This window comes from Balaenoptera physalus (assembly GCF_965194825.1).
Source record: "Balaenoptera physalus genome assembly, chromosome: 15".
Lineage (NCBI taxonomy): Eukaryota > Metazoa > Chordata > Mammalia > Artiodactyla > Balaenopteridae > Balaenoptera > Balaenoptera physalus.
The window spans coordinates 48953704-48980298 of record NC_138894.1 but is presented as its reverse complement, the minus strand read 5'-3'; the positions used below and the strand labels follow the sequence as shown (position 1 = coordinate 48980298).

Below are 26595 nucleotides of genomic sequence, written 5' to 3'. Positions count from 1 at the left end.
GCAAGGTTTTCCTTACCTTAAAAAAAAAAAATCCTTCTTTTATTATCAGATTTTACTATTCCACTAACAAATCTACAAGATTATTATTTAGAGTGTAAGTAAAATATAGATATTTCATTTGGTCTAGGAATCATGAAGATTCTGAAAATCCATTTAAATCAATTTGTCATGCAAATCACTATGTGTGTTATTTTAAAAGATATTTTAAATTAAGCTAGACAGCTGCTCAGGCAGCACCTCAAAAGTTAACAATTCTAGCACAGGGACAGCACAGTTCAGGTCTCATTTGTAGCTCTGAGGGTCCTGAAACCCAGTATTATCAGTGTGCCAAGTATACCAGGCCTGATTTAAGAATAAAGTCACAAAAATAAAACTGAAAGGAGATGTTCTTACTTCGCCAGACACTGCTGGATAAATACGGACAAAATCATACTATTTGGCGTCTCACAATCAATCCATGCAGACAACTTCTCTTCTGCTAACACACTGTTTATTTGTAAAGACTATGAAACTAATGATTAGGTAACAGCAGGTATATTCTAATTCAATCATGCATCCTAGTCACTATAATTAAACTATGAGCTTTCATAAATCTAAGCAACAGATTTCAAAACTATCATTTTGCACATGGCCAATTTTATCCGTGGTGCGATAGTCACACTTCGAGGCTGAAACTAATAAAAACTATGTCCAAGTACTTGAGGGAACTTTACTAAAGGCTCCATACCAGAGCTATCCCCACAGCTCACCTCCAGGGAGCCATCATTCACGCCAAATGCCTGAGCACTGTTATGCAGCCAGCCTTGGCAATATACACTCATCTTATATAAAAAGCTGGGGATGAAAATATGTATCTTGAAACTTATTCTGAGAATTAAACAAGAACTCTATAAAGTAGCTAGCAGGAACTTAAAAATGGAAGTTCCTATATATAATAATCTAAAGGGGAGACAAACATTTATATTGTGATGAATGCTATGGTAGAGGCATTCATATGCTTACCTTTGGCTTTCATCTATTATCTAAGTTAGAGACCTGTTCCTTTTTCTCCGCTATCAGAACAATGTATATAAAGCAAAGCAAAAGTCAGTACTTCCTATTTATCTATCAAAACATTTATTCCATAAAATATTTTATATACTTGCACTATTTCTCTTATAACTTTGTTGCTAACAGCTCTCAAAAATCCTATAAGTATATACCATAGTACCTATCTGAGTTAGAATTAAGTCCTACTGGGATCCATCTACTTAAATTCTGACTCTTCCACTAGATGTAAGTTCCATGAGGAATCTTAAGTCTTGCTTGTGTATCTTCACTGCCTTACATTATAGGCATTCAATAAATAATAGGTGGGAAAAAATGAACAATTCAAAAATCTGACATTTGCATACTCAATGCTTCAACTGATTTTCATTACTGGAGTTCTCCCAATAATGTCACATCTGCTTAGAAAACTGCCTCAAACTGACTGTATCAAAATAACAGAAATAAAACTAGAAGAACATTTCTTCTTCCCTTTCCAAACCCTTCCTCCATTCCTAATTATCCTCTAAACACTAAGATCTGAACATTTAAGCATCAGAAAATAAGTCAAAATAATTTTTCTCTTTTCTATCACTTTAAATCCATAGAATGATCAGGTCCATGACATCAACGCCTCAAGAAAAATCTTCATTACTTCAGCAGAACTGTCAAGAGTGCATCTCAATTCATTACTTGTCTTCTCTGTCTCTCCCCTCCATTGTTTTGCTAAATTTTCTAAAAAAGGTTTCATCCATCCCAAGTCCTATTCAGGAATGATATCTTATCAAATAAAACGTAATTTCATGAATATGCATTAACCAGTCCTCAATATCACCATAACAGTACATTTAAAATTATATGTAACATCCATTTCTGGCTAAAATGGAGTACCTTACTGAAGACCAAAACTTCCACTGAGAACGACTAAAGTAGCCTGATGAAAGGGAAAAGAAAAAAAAAGTTTGAAGGTGTCAAAAAATTGCTAAAGCAACCAGGACTTGAAGGACCAAGGTCCTGAAGAAGGGGGAACAGAGGAGAAGTAAGCCAACACTTCAGCCATTTTTCCTTCAGGGTATTTAGCAATTCTGGGCATAGGGCAAGAAAAGGAGGATCTGGGTAAATGGAGCAGGCAGAGAGCTACTAGTAAGTGGCAAAAAAAAACAAAAACAAAAAAAACAAAAAAAATCAACAACAAAAAAAACAAAACAAAAACCCTAACAGCATTTCTGGCAACCTCATGAGGATAGAGAAATAAAAATAATGAACTTAAAGGGCCAGAATCTGGTGAAAAGGTAGGGTCAGAGACTGGGGCCTTATATCCTGGCAATTTTCCATCAAAACTTTTAATAAACTGCAAGGGATAAGAGGATAAAAAGCCAAGCAGAAAGCCAATCAAAAACAAAGGATAATATTTAGAAATCTCATAATACTGAGGAGAAATTTATTAGAATTTAGAACCTACCAGTGGGAAAAAGTCCCAGTGAACATTCCTAAGCTCTCAGTGGGAACCCTTGGAGGGTTACCGGTAAAGGCAAAGTAAACAAGAGGAATGTGAAGCACTGCCCAAAATGCAACCCAGACTCTAATGGGCTAAAGGTAAACTAGCCTAATGAAGACAAAGATTGGAGTTTAGGATCTACCAAGGGAGAAATCCAAATGAGCACACTTGGCTCTTGCTTGAAAGCTCTGGAGGGTTATAGCCTGGGACAGGGAGAGGAGCAATAAGAGCCCTGCAAAAACTACAACCCACCCGGAACCATTTCAGTCTCTATGGCAACCTGCCCCCGCTTTATTTTCCTAGTAAAGAAAAAAGTAAACCCTCTGTAGAACAAAATATCATCTGGAGCTTCTGAACTTTTTAATACACAATTTCCAACACTCAACAAATATTATTAGGTATAGCACTGCAGCCTGAATGGCCAAAGGCAAGTACAGAAGAACAGCCAAAACAGTGAAAAAAGGTGCATTAACTAGAATGCCTACAAATTAAGCCAGTTTCCTCATTTCTCCCCTTCTGCCGTTTTTTTTTTTTTTTTTTGGTTATTTTTTCCCCCGAAGAAAAAACAATCATGTTATTGAGAAGAGACACAGAGATTTAAGGTTTTACATTTTTTTTTGTTATACAGTATTCAATTTTGTATTGATTCAATTGTGAAAATAAAGAAAAACCCTTACTCTTTGCTGTTAAAAAAAAAAGTCTAGGCCTTGGTATTCACCCAACAAAGTTGAAAAATAACATCCACATGAAAAACCTGCACATAGATGTTTACAGAAGCTTTATTCATAACTGCCAAAATTTGGAAGCAACCAAGATGTCCTACAGCAGGTGAATAAACTGTGGTTCACCCAGACAATGAAATATTACTCAGTGCTAAAAACAAATGAGCTAATGAGCCATGAAAAGACTGAGAGGAAATTTAAATACGTATTACTAAGTGAAATAAGCCAATCTGAAAAGGCTTCATAATGTATGATTCCAACCATATGATATTCTGGAAAAGGCAAAACTATGGAGACAGTAAAATGAACAGTGGTTGCCAAGGGTCAGGGGAGAGGGAGGGATGAATAGGTAGAGCATAAAGCATTTTTAGGGCAATGAAACTACTTTGTACAATATTATAATGACAGATACACGTCTTTATACGTTTGTCCAAAACCATAAAATGTACATCACTAAGAGTAAATCCTAATATAAACTATGGTTTTGGGGTGATAACAATGTGTCAATGTAGGTTCATCCATTGTAACAAATGTACCACTCCAGTGGGGGATGCTGATAATGGTGGAGTCTATGCGTGTATTTGGGGGCAGAAAGTATATGGGCAATCTCTGTACCCTCCTCTTAATTTTGCGATGACCCTAAAACCACTCTAAAAAAATTAAGTCTATTAACAAAAATTAATAAAAGCACTAGGAATGCCAAGATCCAGGACTATATGACAGAAAAGCACAAGAAAAAAATTAAAAAATAATAAGAGACACAAGGGGATCTAGATTATGGGAGTGGTTAGAAAAATTTTAAAACCATAAAAAAAAAAAATAGAGAAAAAGATGGAGAATTTCAACAGAGCATTAAAATCTAGTGGAGTTATACTAATATCTAACAAAGTAGACATTAAGGCAAGAGATATTGCTAGATACGAAAAGAAACATTTAATGATGAGGGAAAATCCACGAGGAAGATGCAGCAATTATAAATGTGTATGCACTCTAAATTAAAAACAGAACTTCAATATGATCCAGCAATTCCACTTGAGGGCATATGTCTGAAGGAAACAAAATCACAATGTCAAAGAGATATCTGCACACCCATGTTCACTACAGCATTATTTACAATAGCCAAAACATGGAAACAACCCAACTGTCCACTGACAGATGAATAGATAAATAAAATGTGGTGTATATATATATATATATATATATATATACAATGGAATACTTTTCAGCCATAAAAAAGGACATTCTGCCATTTGCAACAACCTGGATGACCTATAATGGGCATTATGCTAAGTGAAATAAGTCAGACAGAAAAAGACAAATACTGTATGATCTCACTTATAATGTGGCATCTAAAAACATACCCTAAAAAACTGAATTCATAAATACAGAGAAAAGATTGGGGGTTGCCAGAGATGGGTGTGGAGGGTGGGTGAAACGAGTGAAAGAGGTCAACAGGCACAAACTTCCAGTTAGAAAATAATTAGTGGGAGTGTAATGTACAGCATGGTGACTACAGCTAATAATATTGAACAGCTGACCTGAACAACATGGTGGTTAGGTGCACCAACCCTCAACAGTCGAAAATCCACCTATAACTTCACAGTTGGCCCTCCATATCTGCAGTTCCACATCCACACATTAAATCAATGGCAGATTGGATAGTACTATAGTACATATTTATTGAAAAAAAATCTGCATATAAGACCCCATGACGCTCAAGGGTCAACTGGATTGTAGTGAAAGCTGCTAAGAGAATAAATCTTCAGCGTTCTCATCACAAGAAAAAAATATGTAACTGTGTACTTATGCATGTTAACTAGACTTCTTGTGGTGATTATTTCATAATACATACATATATTGAATCAGTATGTCATACATCTGAAACTAATATAATATTCTATGTCAATTTTATCTCAATAAATAAATATTAAAGGGAATTCTTCAGTCAGGAGGAAAATTACTCTAGACAGGATAGAAATGCAGTAAGGAAGGAATGAAGAACACTGGGAGAAATAACTGTGTGTGTATGTATAAAAATACTGACTTTAAAAACAACAATAATAACGTTTGTCAAATTTAAATATAGAATTAAAATGCATTATAACAACAACACAACAAGGGAGAAAATGCATTAAAGAGTTTTAGATCCTCGCAATATAAGAAAATTGGTAAAGATAACAATGTATATTTTGCTATGTGTATGTTGTAATCTCTGAGGTAACCTCGAAAATAATAAAAAAAGTATACCTAAAAAGTTAATAGAAAGAAAATATAATAAAAATTGTGATTAATTCAAATAAAGGCAGATGAAGAAAAAAAACACAAAATACATGAGACAAATAGAAAACATATAGCAAGATAATAGACATAAAACTAAATATATTGGGTGATGTCAGTGAAAATGGCAGTCAGAAGTTCCTAAAATTCTCCCCTCCATATAATAGCAACAAGAAAACCAACACAAAAAAACTGTCAGAAAAAAAGACAAATATGTGAGGTGATGAATGTTAATTAATACAATTGTGGCAATCCTTTCACAATGTATAGGTATATCAAATCATCACACTGTACACTTTAAGTATGTAAAAATTTTATTTGTCAATTATATCTCACTAAAAGAAAAAATAATGTTATATGTTCAGTGAAAATATGGTAACATCTTAATTTACTGTGTACATAAAAATGTTATTTTTTTCCAAATTATATTTAGAATGCTACCTTGTAGGTCAGTTTTTTTATGATGATATACCTTTAATTAACAGCCACAATAAGGATCAGATACTCTAACTACATGACACTTTTGACTAAAAACAGTGCAAAATAAATTGCTAAAACTGAAAATATATTAAACTGAAATGCATAAGAGAAAGGCATTTCTAAAACATTTTAAAATAGACATACTTATCCCAACCAAGAGTTCCTATCTCTTCAATAAGGCTTGAGTAGAACTGGGGAGGAGGAGGTAGTACATACAGCTCTTTTTTATTCTTTAAAGCAACTTCCTGTTTAAAAGAAAAAACTTGAATCAGCTGCGGAATGCTACACAATGAATTATTAGTACCTGATTACGAAACACAATTCTGTAATCTTTGTACCTGAAGTATCCATTATTTTTACAGAAAATCCAGCTGAATGATTCCCCTTCTCATAAAAAAAGACATGAAGAGGGTAAAGGACTGCACTGAAGGTCATGTAAAACTGTCAATTATTATACCATACAAACTTAAGACTCTCATGTTCTCCTAGACTATTATGCCTATCAGAGATGAAAAAAATTCACACACACACACAAAACCCCCTCATTCTCAAGGCTTCACTATTTTTCTACTCCTGTTGATATAAAGAAACATGTACCTTTAAAGAAAAGCCTGAACTCTATGTACATTGCCTAGACTGATACATTTGCACACCTTTGTGAATCACATTCTTATAAAAATCCTTCATTATCACAATAAATACATACCTGTTAATTTCTTTCACTGACTTACATGCTGTATTACTCCCAGACCAGCTAAGTGTTTTGCCACCTACCTGGCTAGATCACAGCTCCTTTCCCTGCTAAGCCCACCTATGATATCTTTAAGATGGTTTATGTTCCCCCAAACAAAACTAAAATTTACACTTTTGCAAGCAATACAAACATCACTAGAGTTGCTGAGGCTGAAAATTACCAGTTATTTCAAAGGTGCTAACCTAGACAAATATCTTATTTGGAAAGTAAAAATAAATGTATCTATACAGATGTTCATATGGTCTGGATTATCAAAAGGTATTATAAAAAGGAAAGAAATAATAAAACCAGAAATTAATTAATAAAAACCAATAAAGAAATTAAAAACCAGATATAATAAATAACAAAACCAGATGGGAAGAAGTATAAAAATTATAAATACTTCTGGTAACCCTAATAATAAGTATAAATTTTTATTTGTTTAAGTATATATTTATTAGTCCTTATTCTTTTTTTTTTTTTAAACAAGGATAGGAGACAATTAAATTGAGGTAACACTAGAAAGAATAGATTTTTACAAAACAGCGTTTCAAAATCAGGACTGTTTACTGAAACTACTTTAATACAGTTCTAAATCTGCTTTAGGATAAAAACAAACAAACAAACCAAACTGTGAAAGCAGGTTTGTAAAGCCCAGAATGTCAATGTGAATTAGAAGGGAAGCTCCCAGAAGACAAAAGTATACTGCTTTTTTATAAACTAAATACCTAATGCTGTATATAGATAGCCTGATGGTCCACAGAAATAAATTTGTACTATTAAGATTATCCTGTTACTAGTACTACTACTAATAATGTCAATATCGTTCCTGGACTTACAGATGTAACAGCTATACAGTATTTGGAAATTTTTTTAAATTCAAAAATATTAATTACTACTATTCACGTACACTGAAGGTTAAAAATAAACTTGGATAATAATAAAAATGTACTTTAATCCTAGGTTTATGACATTTGTAAACTCTGCCTTCTACCCTGGGTCAGACAAGTTATTCCTATTCTAGAACTGTAACAGAGAAAAGGGCAAAGGCAGAGAAGCAAAGTGTTCTTTGTGGACAAGGAAGCAAAGGTACATAGTAGAAAGAACACAGGCTTTCCAAACAGGTTTTAATTCCTAATTTTAAACATTTCCAAGTTTTGAGGCCTTAGGCACTCAGTGACTCAGCCATAAAAAAGGAATAAAATAATTTACCCTGTTGATCTCTTTTAAAACAACTGTTCATCTATCAGATATGTACAAGCTCCTACTATACGCCTAGTTATTACTAGGAAACTCCATGAGAGATTTAACAAAATTTCCTGAAATAAGATCAACGCCTACTGATTTCATTTGGGCAACATTCTCAATACTTTCACCAGTGATTATATTAAATGAACCCTATTACTAACAATACAACCCAATAAACTACTAATTCTTACATTTTTAGGTACAGTGCCATAAATGTGCAATAGTATCACCAACTCTGTCCACAATTTCTTTAGAAAGCTAAAGTATAGGATCTCATTTTACTCAGAAATGCAATGACAAATGTACTAAATAGAATACTGTGAATTGGAGATCAATCCCCAATTATTTTAAACTAATGAGTATTTCTTCAAAATTAAATGACCGATAGAACTTAAAATTAGCTTCAGCAGCAACGAGCCACAGTATATACAGTTTTTACTCTGGTTCCCTTAGCCCAGGGATCCCCAACCCCCAGGCCGTGGACTGGTCTGAGGCCTGTTAGGAACAGGGCCACACAGCAGGAGGTAATGCACAGCAGGAGGTGAGCGGCCGGTGAAGTGAGCAAAGCTTCATCTGCCGCCCCCCATGGCTCGCATTACCGCCCGAACCATGCCCCCCATCTCCCCCACCGCCCAGCTTCGTAGAAAAACTGTCCTCCACAAGACCAGTCCCTGGTGCCAAAAAGGTTGGGGATCACTGCCTTCGTCCTATTTGTATAGGTTATCAAAATTATGATAAAAAGACAAAAGAAACTTTTCAAACTTTTGTTCAATGTCAAGGAGATGTAAACCAAAATACACTTCACTTCTTCACCTTACATTTTTTAAGGTTATCACGTTGTGGCCTTTGACAAAATTGATAATGAATTTTGATAATCCTTATTAATTAGGGCTTACAAATTTATTAGTCAAAATTTAAACTTTAGAATCTGATTTTTTTTATACTCTTTATTTTGATCCCAAACGTTTCACCAAAGCTCCACCTCAGTGGGTTGGTATGAGGATTAAAAAAAGGGCTCAAGACAAATCCAGCAAGTAAATAAGCTCTAAATATGTGGCAGCTGCTCCTAACAATAAGAAGGCCTCAAAAAGAACCACAAAGAAATATCAAACTGCTTTCAGTTGTTAGTAGCTATATATTGGTATTGTAATTTTGTAAAACAAATATAAAGAAATATTTTATAGATATGGGAAAAGCATAAGTAAAACATACAAGTAAAAACATAATAAAATAACTATGTTAATATTCAAAATGAAAGTTTTCAGATTTAAAAGATATAAGCATAAAGTCAAAGTAGTAAAATCCCTATGCCAAATTTGAAATGAAAATTTTGAAATGAACTCATGATTGTTTTCTTTCTAAAAAGCATTTTTTTCAGGCTTTGTCCACAGAAAAGGCCTAGAATTAATACCAATGAACACTCCAGTTTTGAGACTGTGGCATCCAAATACCATTTCCTACAAAAAAACCACAGCTCTTTGGAAAAATAGGATGAGTTAATGAAACTGGGGCAACTGGTGTCATAAAGCAAAGCTTGGGATGTGTTAAAAGAACTCAGCAACCAACATGAAGGGGCTTACACTGACCAAAAATGGTACAGTTTAAGCACTGAATAATGACTGCAATGGACTAAAGTTAATCAAATATTAAAAAACCCACAGGTTCATAATAATACTAAAAAAAAAAAGTATTAGTTTCCTTTGAGTTGCTAGGCACCAACTCATTATTCTAAAAATTGACTTTTTAAAAAAAGGAAAAAGAAACAAGCATTTATCCTATCTCTCCAGTATAAGCTATGCCTCAAATTAACCAAATAACTGATGAAGGGAAATTCTCTGTAAAAGATTTTCAGCTAATAAATGTAGATGATGGATTTTTAAAAATCACCATTTGCAATCCCTAGTGAAATAGTGGATGTTGTCAATGACTGTCATTGGAAGCTAAAATCAGTAGGTGATAAGCTGATGGGAAACTTTATATTAGATGGATCTAAACCTATTGATCAATCTTAACTCCTCTAAACGAGGAACTATCAGACACCATGTACCTCCTGATGCAGGGTAAGAAGTACAGAGCACAAAGTATTCTTACCAGAGCAAATGAACCCAATTCTGTTGAGACCCTTAGATCTAACTGCCAGATTGCAAAAAAGGTAGAAGAATATGTTAAAAGACACCATGAATATCTAATAAACCAAATCCAGAATGTAGGAAATTTTATAGGACACATAATCTGGCTTTTCAATGAGTAGATGGCATGAGAAGAAGAAAAAAAAAACAGTGAGGGGAAGAGGAGATGCTGCTACAGGAAGTAATTAAGAAACTTAAGAGACATATCAACTAAATATAATGTGTGGACCGTGTTTGCCTACTGATACAAACAAAGCAACTATAAAGAATTAGCACTAACTTTATTGGGATTATAACAGCATATTTTAAAACAGACAAAAAAACACTTAAGTGTTAGACGTATAATCTGACATATTATGGAGAAATGGATACAATGTCCAGGGTTTCTTTTAAAATGCTCCAGTCCCTTTCTCCTGAAAGAGTAGGGGAAGAAATATGATTGGCAAAACTTTGAAGTTAGGTCATGGGCCTGTGGGTATTCCCTGTCGTCTTCCCTCTTCTGTTAATCAAGTATTTTACGTATAGTTAACTGAATAATCAATTATCATATGTAACTGTGTATATGTAATGAAGCCTAACAAATTTTTCAGAAATCTGTAGTTGTATACAAAATTATTTATACATTGTATTATATCTTTATGTGTGACTTTTTAATCTCTCTGTAGATGTTACATTCTCTAACAGACCAGAAATACATTTTATTTCTTCACCACCTGTCCAAGACTAGTGTCAAGTGTGCCCAGTTTAGGATACAATCAAATTGGTTCTTACACATAGTTCTACTCCTCATGCAGTTTCAGAAAAGTACCATCCACATTTATGCACAGAGTAAAATAAGACATTAATGATTGGGAGTTGAGAAGTTTTAAGTTCTAATCATGTTGGTTTTTAAAGGAATTACAAAAACATTCAAGATTTACAGAATATGGTGACAGTGTTAGAAAACAAATTCTTACCAAAACCATCTTCAACTCCACTATAAAGCTCATTAGATCAGGAGAGTGCTGCATTCTCTAGATCAAAACAACATGTCCAATTAATTTCATGTGTACAATGAATATTCCACATGCTGAAATGGAAATAAAATCCAAGTCCATGTGAATATGGAAAAAAAAGTATTAGCTATATCTACGTCTTAAAAGTATAAGAATTAAAGTACTGGTCATCAACCCTACTATTCCTACCAATTTCACTCTGAAAGAGTAATTAAAGCCCTCAAATCTATTTTGGTGAGATATACTGAATTATGTAAGCATGTCACTTAAAATCTCACACATTCCTCTATTTCTTCAGCACTGACTACCGTCAAGTTTAGCAATCTAGCAAACCACAGCACTATTTACCAAAAAAAAAAAAAAAGTATGAATGGAGTGTCAAGAGGAGCATAAAATATAAAAATCAGGAAATCTATACAATTAAAAGAATCTACTCAGAGCAATGAATTAACAACTAATCAATAAAACTGTCTATTTTAATTTTTTTCCTTCACATTAAAGACTACCTATAATTGTTAATTTTGTCCTTTCACAACTAACCCGTATTAATTCAAAAAGAGTCAATCTTTCAATAAGGTAGAACAGTTACAATAAAATGGCAAAAAGGAAATAACTTCTGAAGTATAAGGGATATTAAAGTGTCATGGCTCCATTTCCTAGAAATCTTTGATTCTTAAAAGAAAATTATTATAGAATAAAAGAAAGCAAAAAAAAATTCTCATTTAAAATTGCTTTCTTAGATAAATCTCTACATCATTTCTCTGCTTGAAATCAAAATGTTATTTTTGTTACTTCTTCTGATGCACTGCACTACCACCACACAGTTCTGAAGTGGATATGTAAATTTCTGTCTTTACATGAGAAAAATAATAATCGAAGATATTTCAACAATACATGAGACATATGATTTACATCTTAACACAGCTTTGTGTGGGCACGTTTGTAGAACAAGTCTTTGACTTTCCCTTCTTCTATACAATATTTCCCCTGTAGTCTACTAGAGAGGAATAATAAATTATACCAAAGTGTGCAAACTACAGCTCAGAGGCTAAATCCAGCCCGATAGCTGTTTTTGTAAGCAGAGTCGTAATGAAATGCAGCCGCACCTATTCATTTACCTCTTGTCGAGGCTGCTTCGGTGCTACAAGGGCACAGTAGAGTAGTCATAACGGAGATCTTAAGGGTCCACAAAACCTGAAAAATTTACTATCCAGTCCTTCACAGAAAAAAAATTGCTGACCCCCCACCAGATCTTAAGGGTCCACAAAACCTGAAAAATTTACTATCCAGTCCTTCACAGAAAAAAAAATTGCTAACCGCCCCCACCCCCGACCCATATTTACTAAAGTTAAAAATGATACAAGGAAAGAAGAGTAACATTCAACTGGACTTTGGAATAAAACAAAGACTGAAACTAATACTGGGTTCTACATGACCAACTGGAGGGCAGGGAGGAGATAAGTAATTGGAACTTTTTCTAGGAATCCTCTTGGTGAATTGGTGGAGAAAAACTGTTATAGAATTTATTATTATTCTTAGTCTTCATTAACAGTTTTTCTTCAAGCTATTTAGATATCTCATTAGATTCATTTCTTAAACTTTAGTATACAATATAATCTCAGTGGATGGGGAAGGGGCGGTGAAGAGAAAACAGAGAGAAATAATTTAAACATCCCCTTAAAAATCTGCTGTAATTATACTGCCAGCAGTGACAGCCTACATTCTACAAATCAAATAGTTTATTTCCTATATTTCTTTGTGGTTCAGTACTGCTTTAAGTGAGAGTAACTGTCATTGTCAGTTTCATACATAATAACCTGCTTTAAGAAAGTAGAGGAAATCAGGAAAAATACACAAATGAATAAAGCATTAAAAGAAAGGCAGTTCTACTTACATTTATTTTCCTACAAGAGGCATTTCATTATTTTCAGTTGCTTCAGTAATTGATTAGAGAAACAAACAAACAAACAAAAATCCTTAAAGGAATTTTCAGGTAGAGCAACCTAAACATTAAGAATAACTGAATTGGGATGGAGAGGTGGATGAAGTGGGTGAAGGATGTCAAAAGTACAAACTTCCAGTTATAAAATTTTTTTAAAAATAAAGAATAACTAAATAAATCCTACCTATATCTCATCTATGCCGCCTTTACATCTACTCTCATTACATATGCATGCATGATCCTAAGTGATTTCCACTTCACCTTTTCTGTTGCTAATCTTGAACTACAATCGCATTTTTGCCACAGATACCCTTCAACTCCTAAATGGGTCCTGGGATTTTTTGGTACCACCACTATTCAGGTGGATAGGGTGTATACATTTGAAGACCCTAAAGTCTCAAGGATGGAAATAAAGTTTCGACATAAATGCTGGCTGGAGATGTGCTGAGGATTCTGAGACAGGAAACATTTTATATAAAATATGGATCCTTAAAATATTTGCTAGATAGAGATGAAACCTACAAAATTCAGCAACTACTAAACCAGTTGTAACACTCTGCAAAATAGGTCTTTAAAAGAGTATATTTAGTAACTTCTTACCCCCGCTAAAAACAAACCTTTTAAAGGACTTACCTGTTGCACTACGTGATGATATCCATTAAGTATTGCTTTCAGCTGCCAACTACATAGTAATCTAAAATTTTAATGGAACAACATGGTTTATTCATTGTTCAGAATTAAAAGGAAAAAACTTATTTGTATGCTAACTCAAATATCTACATACATAGAAAAGAATGACATAAAGATAATGCTGACAAGTTAATAAAATTTTTATCACGGCTACTATTGAAAATCATGTCTTCCAACTGTCGGTACTAATTTTATTCAAAATATAAATAACTTCAATCAGCAAACAACATGCTAACAAAACAGTACTTTTTTTTTTAATTTTAACATGTCCAAAGCAAAGTTTTCTTGAATTGGATTCTTCTCCAAGAGCGATTAAATAAAACAGTTTTGATCATAATATACAGAACTTGTATTTGCAAAAGCATATGTAGCAATCTATTCTTCTTTCAATTCCAGATTAAGGACATACTTTTAATTGTGTAAGTAGTGATAAGTTAATGTTCATCTATCTACTGGCTCACCTCAGTTGCGCTCTCAATGTTGCTAGGTAAGTAACTCCTCTAGGAATTGCTTTTACTTACCTAGAAGTAGAAAGCCCCTCAGAGTTTTCCCAACCATGATCTTTTCAAACCATCATGACCCTCCATTCTCGGTCTACTAACCCTCATTTCCACTGCTATCTCCTATCATAGAGGCAGAGTAGTTCATTCAACAGCCCAAGGGAAACCCCTTCTTCAAATGTGCTTTCCACCCCTTCCCACCAATTCAATCACATCAATTCACTAATTATCCCTTTACTGTGGTATCCTTAACTTATTTTCTGCTAGTTTTTTTTTCCTCCGTAATATTAACTTGTTCAAGCAAATCTTATTTAAAAAAAAAACAAACACATAATTATAACTCCTCCTTGACTACACACACTTCTCTGGCCACTCCTGTTCTTCAAAGTAGTTTATACTGTTTACATTTCCTTTCTACCCACTTACCCACTCTCAAAACCCCAATAAAAGCTGGCTTCAACCACTACATGAAACCTATGCAATCTAACCTGATCCCTTTGCAACAGTCAGCACTGTTAACCATTCCCCTTCTAAGCCTCTCTTTCTTTGGCTTCAGAGGCAACTGTCTAGGTTTTCCTATTACTTTTCTGGTCAATGCTTTGTCTTCTTCCAAGGTCCTCTTTATTTACCAGTCCTTTAAACACTGCTATGCCCTCAAGATTCTGTCACTGGCTTTCTCTTCTCACTCTATCCATGCAGGCACTAGAAAGTCTATCCATACTCATGGCCCCAAATCCCACGCCTACTGTGACTTCTACATACGTCTTCATTCCAAGTTTCATGCTCAATTTCCACACCAAACCACTACTACCTACTAAAAATCTCCTCTTGATATTTAACATCTGATATGTCTTAAAACAATTCCTCTTCTACTTCTTCCATCCGTGATCTCTTCTCTAGCTTAGTGATCTGAGTTAGGAACTTGAAAAGAATTCTCCACTCCTCTTTCTGTCTTACCTGCCACTTCTAACCAGTCACAAAATCCTGTCAGTTCTGCTGTAACTGTCTCTGGATTCTTCCTCCCTTCCTACCCTCAGATATTCTGGAGCAGAAAAAAGATTTTAGGCGCTACCTAAATCCTAAATTTCTAATCTTGTCTCTTGACATTCCTTGAAGGGCTGTCCATACCAACAGCCCATGTTGACACCTAATTTCTATCAGGACCCAACTGATAATGTGGGTCTTCCCATGACTGAACATACACATAATTAACATCAGTCAAAAGTTGGAAACAAATTTTCTAATTCTTTTGTATTCTCCAAATATTCTCACTTGTTGTTTACTGCTTTAACTAAAAAATAAATAAATTAGAGAATGTATTACCATTGAAAAACACTTCAACACCAGGGAAAATCATTTACAAAGCACAATGATTCAGAAAAATCAGAAATGCTTCTGGTTAACTGACTGATAAGCATTTTAGGCAGAACTCTAATGACTAGAATCAGCTTATAGCAGATTAACGACTGCTCATCCCACCAAGATGCATGTACAGTATATAACAAAACACCACATCACCTTGCATTCCTCAGTTGTAAATCTTTGGGCAGCAATATTCTAAGATGGAAATCTCTTCCCTGTGGAAAACATTAAGAAGGTTCACTCAAAAAGGAAGGTTCATTTCATCTTTCACTTAAAGAGAAGTCAAACAGAATCACATAAAAAAGGCAACATTTTCCTTTATTTTCTAAAAGGTATCAACTTTATCCAAATACTTGCTAAAATATAAGCAACAGAATAGTGCATTTGAGGGAAAATAACTCAAAAATGCCTGTCAGAAACTTTGTGATTGTTGGGTAATCAAAACACTAAGATAGGATTTTATTTTTAAAGAAAAAGTTACTCACATAAATAAGAAATACTAAGAAATTGTTAATGTAGACATAAAGAAGAAATTTAAATGTTATTTCTTAGGAAATAAAGAAAAAGGAAATTCCTTCAAATTGCTCTGAATACAGAAGAAAAAATCATAATGTAAAGTAATATATAATAATTATAGGCTTCATATTTGTAATTTTCCAGAGTTTAATAAAGTGAAAATATATTTAAATAATCTAAATACATAGACAGAAATATTTTCATAAATCAGAGTATGTTTAATTCTCCCACACTCGCAGAACTTTAATAAATAAAACCCCTAAAATATTAAGTTATTTTAATTTAAATATTCATTAACTATACATTTGAAAAGACCAAATTTTACTCAAGAATCTTTCCAAGGAAAGAAGGACAGTTCTCTGAGAAATATATTCAGTTTTACTTTCTTGAGAAAGTGAATGGATAAGCAGCTTAAACTTTGTACCTTAAATAGGATAATACACATGAAATCTGAGCAAAGGTAAGCAGAAAAAGACAAACAGAAATATAATCTTTTACTCCAACAGTATAAAATGAAAAACAGTAATAAAATTCTTGAAAAACAATTACCACGAGAATTTTAGCAGAGTCTCCCTCAAAGCAGTTTCAAAAATAGAGGAACACAATTAAATGTACCCCATAACCTTTACTTTCATGGTAATATTGCAGTTCTGACTTTCATTACATTCAAATGTCCTTTAAAAAAATGAAACAAAATGTACTACTGACCTTTTCAAAAGGTCAAGTAACAATAATTCACTATTTCATTAAAGCGCTAGAAGGTATTATGTAGTAACTTTAACCTAACTTTACAGACATCCCACACATAGGTGTAAGAACAATCTGGAATTCAAATTTTACATGAAAAATAGTAAAACTACTCTACTGATCTGTTATGTGAAAGAATAAAATTCCAAAGTCCCTTATTTGCAAAATCCAACCATTTTAAAAGGGCAAATGCCATGTCACATGCCATAATACTTTTCTGATTCAAGAAAATGTCCAAAATTATCTTTTTTTAGTTAAACCATAGAAAAAATGTTAATTGCTCTCATGAAGCAGATTTTCCAGACTTACAGGGAACAAAAGTACTGACAGTTGCCTAAATCTGAATCTCTCTACATATCATTCCAAAAAACTATATACATCAAAATTAAGAACAATTAGACCCACAAAAATCCCATGTCTTCGGCAGAATCAGAAGAAAGAGAATACCATAAACTTCAAAATTACCTCTAAGAAGAAAAATTTAAACCACTTTCCAGTGCCTTCCACCCTGGGGCTCCAGTGGTTTCCACCTGGGGGCTCCCACATCAAGTCCTTTTAGAGAGCTAGGGGTTTCAGGAAAAAAAAAATGCATGGAAGACAGAAGAGGGGACTGGACTATGTGCAAAAAATAATAATAAAGACTTCTGGTAAATCAGAGCACTGACTACAGGGAGGGGACTTATTATCAACACAAAAGTCAAGGATCTCATCTTGGATAAGAAATGTAGGAGAAGAAAATGGTAAAAGAGATATCCTTTGGAAACTGGGTGTTAGGAGGAAAAAGTACCAACTATGGTACACTTAGGATCTTCTGTAACAAAATAAAAACACTCAACTCCTCCTTCGACACTACCAAAAAAACTCATCCATAAAGTAAACTGCACTTTGCAGACAAAAGAGGGTATTCTTGAATGAGGAATTTAATAAACTATTGCAATGGTTCACAGACACAAAGATAATGTCTCCATCAATACTAAGCTACTGGGACTTCCCTGGTGGCACAGTGGTTAAGAATCCACCTGCCAATGCAGGGGACACGGGTTCGATCCCTGGTATGGGAAGATGCCACATGCCACGGAGCAACTAAGCCCGTGCGCCACAACTACTGAGCCTGCGTTCTAGAGCCTGTGAGCCACAATTACTGAGCCCATGTGCCACAACTCCTGAAACAAAGATAAAAAGGAGTAGAGATTTCTCATACACAATAATGCAAGACAGCGAAGCAACATTGCTAAAGCACTAAAATAAAAACAGTCAACCCAGAACTTTATACCCAGTGAAAGTATCTTTCAAAAGGCCAAATCAACAATTTTTTGAGACAGAAAACAACTGAAAGAATTCATCACTAGCAGACATGCACTACAAGAAATGTTAAAGGAAGAACTTCAGGAAGAAAGTAAATGAAACAAGGTGAAAAATCTGGACATACAAGAGTATCAGAAACAGTAAATAAACAGGTAAATATAAAAGACCTTTTTTCTTATTTTTTAAAATCTCTTTAAAGGATAACTGACTGTGCCAAAGCTGGAATAACTTTAGCAACAAATAAAGTAGTATTGGAATATAACTCAAAATGTAAAATATCCATATGTCCATACTGATATGATTGAATTAATGGAGAAATTAATCTCCCATACAGAAGAATTCCAGATAAATTAAGTTGACCCATTGACCCTTGAACAACATGGGTTTGAACTGTGCAGTTCCACTTACACATGGATTTTTTTTTTTTTTTTTTTTTTTTTTTTTTTTACAATAAATACATACTGCAGTACTATACGATCTGCAGTTGGCTGAATCCACAGATGCAGAACCATGGATACAGAGAGCGGACTGTAAAGTTATATGTCGATTTTCGAGCACATGAGGGTTGGCACCCCAACCCTTGCATTGTTCAAGGGTCAACTATACATAGATACTCCACCTGAAAGAGGGGGAGCATAATTCCCCACTCCTTAGTGAGGGCTGCTCATAGTGACTTCCTTCCAAAGAGTACAGTATGGAAAGGGGGGAAAAAAGAGTAACTTCCCAGTAGAGAAACCTGACAAACACAACTTCAGCCAAGTGATCAAGGTCAACATCAACAGTCATAAATCATATTGACAATGTGTACCCTTAATATGATGTGATGAAATGGTACTTAAACTCTGCGATGTTCCTCTCAAAAACACATAACCCCAGCCTATTCATGAGAAAAACATCAGACAAATCCTAGTAGAACAGTATCCTACTTGACTAGTATTCCTCAATTAAGAGGGTCATTTCATAATCATAAAGAAGTCAGAGTCATCAAAAACAAGGAAAGTCTAAGAAACCATGACAGCTAAGAGAAGCCTAAAGAGACATAATAACGTGGCATCTTGGATGGGAACACAGAACAGAAAAAAGTTATTAGGTAAAAGCAAAGGAAATATGAAGAAAGTACAGACCTGAGTTAATAATAATGTACCAATACTGGTTCATTCATTGTAACAATGTGCCATACTAATATGTTAATAATAGGACAAACTGTGTTTGTGTGGGGAAGGAGATGGTACATGGGAACTCTCCTTACCATCTGTTTAATTTTTCTGTAACTCTACACTGTTCTTAAAAAATAAAAGTCTATTAATTAAAAAAAAAAAAAAGCTAATCAGCTGCTTAAAAGAGAATTAATACTGTATTGGGAAGGTTATAAGATAAACAGAAATAAAATATATGGCAACAACAGCACAAAACCAGGAGATTAGAAATACAAGTAAACTACTGTAAGATTCTTACACTATAAGGGAAGAGGTATACTTGAAAGTAGATGACGGTAAATTAAAGATGCATATTGTAAACCCTAGAGCAAACACCAGAAAAGACAGACAAAATATAGCAACTACTTAAGAAAAAAACAAAACAAAACAGGTAATAAGCTGACAGAGGAGATAAAACAAAATTATAAAACTCAATTAATGTAAAATGCAGAAAATAGGGAAAATATAAAAAATAAATAAAAGAACACATACAAAACAAACAGCTAGATACTAGATTTAAGCCCAACCATATCAACAGTCACACTAAATGTAAAGGGTTAATTAAACAACCCCCAAGTAAAAAGCAATGATTATCAGATTGGATAAAACAGCAAGGCCCAGAAGAAATCCACTTTAAATATGAAGACACAAATAAGCATAAAATAAAGAATGGAAAAAGATAAACCATGCCACACTAATCAAAAAAAAAAGCTGGAGTCACTATATTAGTATCAAAAAATATAAATTCCAAGATTCCAAAGATTATTACCAAGGATAAAAAGGATCATTTCAGAATCATAAAGGAGTCAGTTCAGCAAGAGTGCTTACAATCCTAAAAGTTTATGTACCTAAAGAACTTCAAAATATATGAAGGAAAAACTGACAGAAATGAAAGTAGAAATTGAAAAAGAAAATTATAAAGTAGCCCCCCCTTATCCACAGTTTCGCTTTCTGCAGTTTCAGTCACTTGTGGTCAACTGAAAATATCAGATGAAAAACTCCAGAAACAAACAATTTTTAAGTTGTAAATTGTGCACCATTCTGAGTAGTGTGATGGACTCTCACGCTGCTATACTCCATCCCACCCAGGATGTGAATCACTCTGTCCAGGGTATCGGCCTGTTAGTCATTTAATAGCTGTCTCGGTTATAAGATCCACTGTCCTACTATCTGAGTGCTTGTATTCAAGTAACACTTCTTTTAGTTAATAATGACCCCAAAACGCAAGAGTAGTGACACTGGCAATTTAGATATTCTTTTACTGTGCCTAATTTATAAATTGAACTTTATCATAGGTATGAATATATAGGAAAAAACATAGTACATATAGGATTTGGTACTATCCACAGTTTCAGGCATCTACTGGGGGCCTTGGAATAATATATCCCCTGCAGATAAAGGGGGACTAATGTAGGTGGAAATTTCAACACCCCCTTTCATTAACTGAACAAATAGACAGAAAATCAGTAAGTATATAGAAAACTTGAATAGCGTTATGAACCAATTTGACCTGACATTTATAGAACACTCTACCCAAGAACAGCATAATATACATTCTTTTCAAGTATGCACAGAACATTTACCAAAATAGACCATACTCTAGGCCATAAAATAAGTTCCAATAAATTTAAAAGAATTCAAATCATATGAATTATACTGGGACTAAATTATAAATCAATATCAAAAAGATATCTGGAAAATCCTCAAATATTTAGAGATATATTGTTCTTCTAAGTAACCTATGGGTCAAAGAAGAAATTAATAAGTATTTTGAACTGTAAAAAAAAAAAAAAAAGGAAAATATACCAAAATTTGTGTGATACAGCTAAAGCAATGTTTGAAAGAAAATATATAGCACTGAACATTTGCATTATAAAAGAAAAAGGTCTCATTATCAATGACCTAATCTTCCACCCAAACAAATTAGGAAATTTAAGATCAGGAATCAATGAAACAGAAACAGAAAAATAATAGAGAAAAATCAATGAAATCAAAGTAGGTTCTCTGAAGAGATCAATAAACTTATAGGTCTCTATCCAGATGCATCAGGAAAAAAAAAAAGGCACAAAATACCAATACCAGGAATGGGCATAAGAGATATCTATAAAATATATTCATAATTTCTTTGATACTTCTACCTTTAAGTGTTGGTGCCTCATCTCCTTTTGAATATGGACTGGATTTGAGACTTGCTTCTAATAAATGGCATAAAACAGAAGTAAACGTGTAACTTTAGAGGCTGGGGGAGAAAAAGCACTGTGCAGCTTTCTGCTTGATCTCTGTTTTATCACTTACTCAGGGAAAGCTAGCTGCCATGCTGTAATGACAGTCAAACAACACTATGGAGGTCCATGTGGTGAGGAACTGAGGCTTCTATCAACAGAAGTAAAAAACTGAGGCCTGCAGTCAATAGCTATGTGAATGAGCAATCTTGGCAGCAAATTTTCCAGCTCTAGTCAAGTCTTTAGATAATAGACATCCTGGCCAACATCTTCACTGCAAGTTCAGGAGAAACACTTATCCAGGATCATCCAGCTAAGTCATATCCAAATTCCTGATCCATAAAAAAGGTGAGATAATGAATGTTTGTTGTTTTAAGCCACTAAGGTGTGGAATACAACAAAAGGTAACCAATATAGGGAGCATCATTACAGATCCTAAAGCCATTAAAAGGATAATAAGAGAATATTAAAAACAACTTTTAAACCAATAAATTCAAAAACTTAGATGAAATGAAAAGGAAACAAACTACCAAAGCTCACTCAAGAGAAAAGAAAGAACCTGATAATAGAGAAAACACTTTTAATCACACAGATCACTAACAAATAAAATTTAAACTTAAAGGATCAATTAAGTTACAAAGAGTTGAAGTTTTACAAACATCACTGTCTAATCATGATGCAATAAAACTAGAAATAACAAAATTAGAATGAAAGAAGACCTTCCATGAGCAAAAATTTTAATCTTCTATTAAATAACTCCCAGGTGCGGGGGAACTACAAATTAAAATTAAGCTCTAAAAAATGATGATAAAACACTACATGTCAGTATCTACAGGATACTTTTAAAACAGTGATGATAGCAAAATGCAAATCGTTAAAAACATATCAATAAAAATGTGCTCTCACTGGCCAAATCTGGGACAATTTAAACATCAAATAGGGAAGTAAGGATTATAATCCATTAGATAAATTATTTTTAAAATCCATGGGCCTGATATAAATAAATGGGAAAGGGAAAGCCACTTTTTATCACAGAATGCCAATTAATAAATATAGAAGAAATGACAGAGTTAGAAAATCATCATTGGCAAACATCAATTAACTGACTCAAACAAGAGTCAATGGCTGCTATAACAGGGTGGGGGAGGAGGGAGTTTGATGCCTCACAGTAGCTTCCTATAAGTACTTAATAATTACAATAGGAAAATCTGGCAGATGCCACCTTAAACAGGTGATCAGAGATAACATCATCAATAATGAGACCTGCTGACATCCCGCATCCTAAAAAGGACACAATATTCTTTCTGTGGCATATCTGTCAAAATTGCATAACCTGAATTTAATGATGAAGAAACATCAGACAAATCTTAATTGAGGGACATTCTACCTAATGACCAACATGTACTCAAAAAATGTCAAGTTCATGAAAAACAAAGAAAGACTAAGGAACTATTCCAGATTAAAGAGACACGACAACTAAATGTAATGTGAGATTTTACATCAGATGGTTAGGGGCTGGGAAGGGGTATAAAAAATGTATAATTGCAACATTAACAAAATTTGAATTTGGACTCCAGATTAGGTAATGGTATTATATGATGATTAAATTTCCTGATTTTGACAATTGTGGTTATGTATGGGTATGTCCTTGTTCTCACAAAATATACACTTAAGTATTCAGGAATAAAGGAACACTATGTCTGCAACTTAACCTGAAACTGTTCAAGGAAATAATGTGTGTACACATCCACCCACATACACAGACTCAGAATAATAAATCAAAAGGGGCAAATGTAAAATGGTGAACCCCCTTAAAGAGTATACTCAAATTCTTCCTACATCCTTGCTATTTTTCTGTAAATTTGAAATTACATACGACACATTTTTAGACAAAACCAGCTCCACCAAAACAAAACAATGTTAAATAAAATCTTTAGGTTAGGATTTCAACAAGCTGCTTAAAGCAGGTACAAATGAGAATTGTAGCTATAGCCAGGATAAAATAATTTCATCTAATCTGAATTTTGATGGCTACACATATTTTCTAAGAGGCTTTAGCAGATACAGACATAGAATACAAAATACTTTCCTTAAAATGCCTAAAATTAGATATAACATGGTTCTGATAAAAATGGAACTTAGTAACATCTCTTCAATTTTTCTAAATGCTGTGAAAGTTTTCAACTAGGTGATTCAAGATCAATACTTCCAACTGGGGAAGGAAAACGTGGATTAACTTTATTCCAGAAGTAACAATGACGTTTAACCTCTACTTTCTGTGACAGTCACAATGAATTTGAAAACAAATGAAGAAGTCCAAGTGTACGGTCTTTAACCTTTCCTTAATCAGTGTATCAGGATTAGTTCTACACTTAATATTCTTAGGGGTAGGTAAAATTTTCATTTAACATGTGAATTTAATAATTCACTCAATATTTTTGAGACATTACTATGTGTCTTGAGGAAACTTCAAAACACATGTTAATTCCTAGAATATGGCCCCTATCCTCAAAAAGTATGTGCGCTGTTCAGGGAGAGGGCACAATGTTGAATGTAATGGCCAGGAAGCAAAGTCTATACTCAAAATTCTCACCTAAGGTAGCTTGATGCAGTGTAGAGGGGGAAAACCCAGGAGTGGAATCAGATAGCCTGAGTTTAAGGGAGTCCGTTGTGATCATGGACAAGTAACTTAATCTCTCCACTTTCCCATGCCTTGATTTACTCAACTATAAAACGAGAATAATGACTTTTAAAAAAAAATGTCTGCCTCTGAGGCCTGAGGATTAAGTGAGATATTGTACTTGGAAAGCGCTTTGTAAACTTCAAAGCCCTACACGTGTTTACTATGGGTAATAAACTCCACAAGAGAGGCCACTTGGAATCAGCGAAGGTAATTAATTCGGTTGTCAAGATTTCCTACAAAACATCGCCAACTGGATGAGATCGGGTACCCAGGACTTGGCAGAGAGCGAAAACCAGGTTTTCCTCCAAAACGTTCTTTCTGCAGGAAACACGAATATAATGAGGGAGCGCAGGCTCCCCTCTGAATGGCCTCCAACCTTCGTGGGGGTGGGGCATGTTAGAATAAAGACAAGCAAAAAATTGACCAATTAAAACAAAAGTTCAAACGTGGGACAGACACAGTTAGGAGCGAGGCAAAACTCCGCGAGGGGCGGGGACGAGGGGGCGTGGCCCTCCTCCCCGTCCTCTCCCCGCCCGGGCGCGCGCGCGGGGCTCCCAGCGTCCTGTCCCAGGCAGCGACCCCGGCCCAGGCATGGAGGCGGCGGCCGGGAACGGGTTTCCAGCAACGGCCCACGGTTCTCAAACTTCTAGTCTCCCAGGAGTCCTTACTGGCCGCCCCTCTCAATCCCCACAAACCCGAGCTCCTAACCCCTCCGGTCACAGACTTCAGGGCCGGGGGTGCGCCGCCAGAGGGAGGCTCTGCTAGCGAAAGAGCAACACCCGGGCGAGTACCTGAGCTGAAATGAATCCTTCATACACGGTTTTCGCCCGGTTCTGGGGTAGAAGCAGCGGGAACTGGCGCAGCAAACTAGCTTCCGTCTCCGCCATGGCTCTTGGTCAGTGGAGACGCCGGGAGCCAGCGGCCGCCGGGCCCCGCACATGCGCAGTCCTGCCTGCGCCTAGTGCGCAGAGAGGCGGAAACCCGCGCCTTTGGCGGGAAGAAACTTGGAGGCTTCCGCGGGCAGAAATGAAGGTCTGAGGCTACTCGGGACACCTGAGCTCAGGGTCAGCCAGAATAGATGCGGCTTGGCGGGAGGCAGCATTGGCGCCAACGGGAGGCAGGAGGGAAGCTTGTTTTTAGGTTCACAGGTCTGACCGAACAAGCTCATACTAGCCTTGATTGTCCCAAGAACCCTTTTGGATACGTATATTAATCCAGACTCAAGTCAACACCAGACTTAGTTCTGCTGCACTGTACTCACAAATATCTAAGGCAAAACAGGAGGGAGAATTGCTGATGGCCTTGATGAACCGAAGTTAATTTTTCTTTAACAACACTTCCTGAACGTATTTCTAACTCAGGAATGGTAATTATCCATTCCCTTTTACTAAGGGATGGTTAAATAAGGAGCTTAATATTTACTGCACAGTTATTTGATTCCAGTCAATACTCAGTGTATTACATTTTTGAACCCTAGTATTTGCAAAACATCATTATAAGGGGCTGCAGGCTGTGCAAAAATGAGTAAGATATACACCCTACCATTTTTATTGCCCTCAGAATGGGGTTAGACTTCTTGAAGATTCTTTAAGTTTGACAAGAATTATAAGAGTATTCTGGATGCTTAGGGAAAAACAAGAATGTTGCCTCAGTGGTTAAATATAAATTACAATAAAGCAGTGGTTTTCAATATGTGATCTGGAACCATTAGCATCACCTGGGAACTTTAAGAAAGGCAAATTTTCACGCCTCTGTCTCAGACCAAGGGAATCCCAAATTCTGGGAGTGAAGCCCAACCATCTGTGTTACAACAGCCCTCCAGGTGTTATGATGCACGGGCTAAAGTTTGAGAACCTCCTAAGAGGCATGACATACCATCCACTCAATTATGCAATTCATTTACTAAGGATAACAGGCTACGTGTTTTGTGATGGACATAAAGTCAAGGTTGTACAACAGTAGGACCAACACAAAGATTATTAAGACATATAGTCACTGCCCTCAAGGACTTTATAACTTTTCTGCAAGTTAAGACATTTGCTGTTTCCAGTATTTCAAACTTCCCACCACCATATTCCCCATGGAACCTCTACCCTTCCTTCAAAGAGCTTCTCAATGGCTACCTTTTTTGGGAAAACTTTCTTATCTGCTGAAAATTATTGCTCTCCCTAATCACTTGGTATATTTCTTGGTACAGTGTAGGTATTCATTAACTATTTACTAAAATAAATATCCACTAGTCCTATAGGCAAATTACAAATAGGTATTACAAGAGTTCAGAGGAATGAAGGAACTTTTCACAAGGTATTTGAATTGGTTTCCAT

At 35.0% G+C, this 26595-nt stretch overlaps 1 protein-coding gene across 4 annotated transcripts in view; it reads right to left on the bottom strand.

Moving 5' to 3' along the window:
• Positions 1–25573, bottom strand: part of FANCL (FA complementation group L) — a 77735-nt gene extending 52162 nt beyond the window's left edge. Inside the window, exons 1-5 of one of the 4 annotated variants that reach the window (XM_082426298.1) lie at positions 25063–25573; positions 15759–15817; positions 13684–13744; positions 11070–11126; positions 6148–6248 (exon numbers count right to left, since the gene is read on the bottom strand). In XM_082426298.1, the coding sequence (XP_082282424.1) occupies positions 6148–6248; positions 11070–11126; positions 13684–13744; positions 15759–15817; positions 25063–25158 (374 nt within the window). In that variant the 5' untranslated portion in view covers positions 25159–25573. The remainder of the gene's footprint in view (positions 1–6147; positions 6249–11069; positions 11127–13683; positions 13745–15758; positions 15818–25062) is intronic. The other 3 variants (XM_082426296.1, XM_082426297.1, XM_082426299.1) reach the window with 3 other exon arrangements.
• Positions 25574–26595: the final 1022 nt, after the last annotated feature.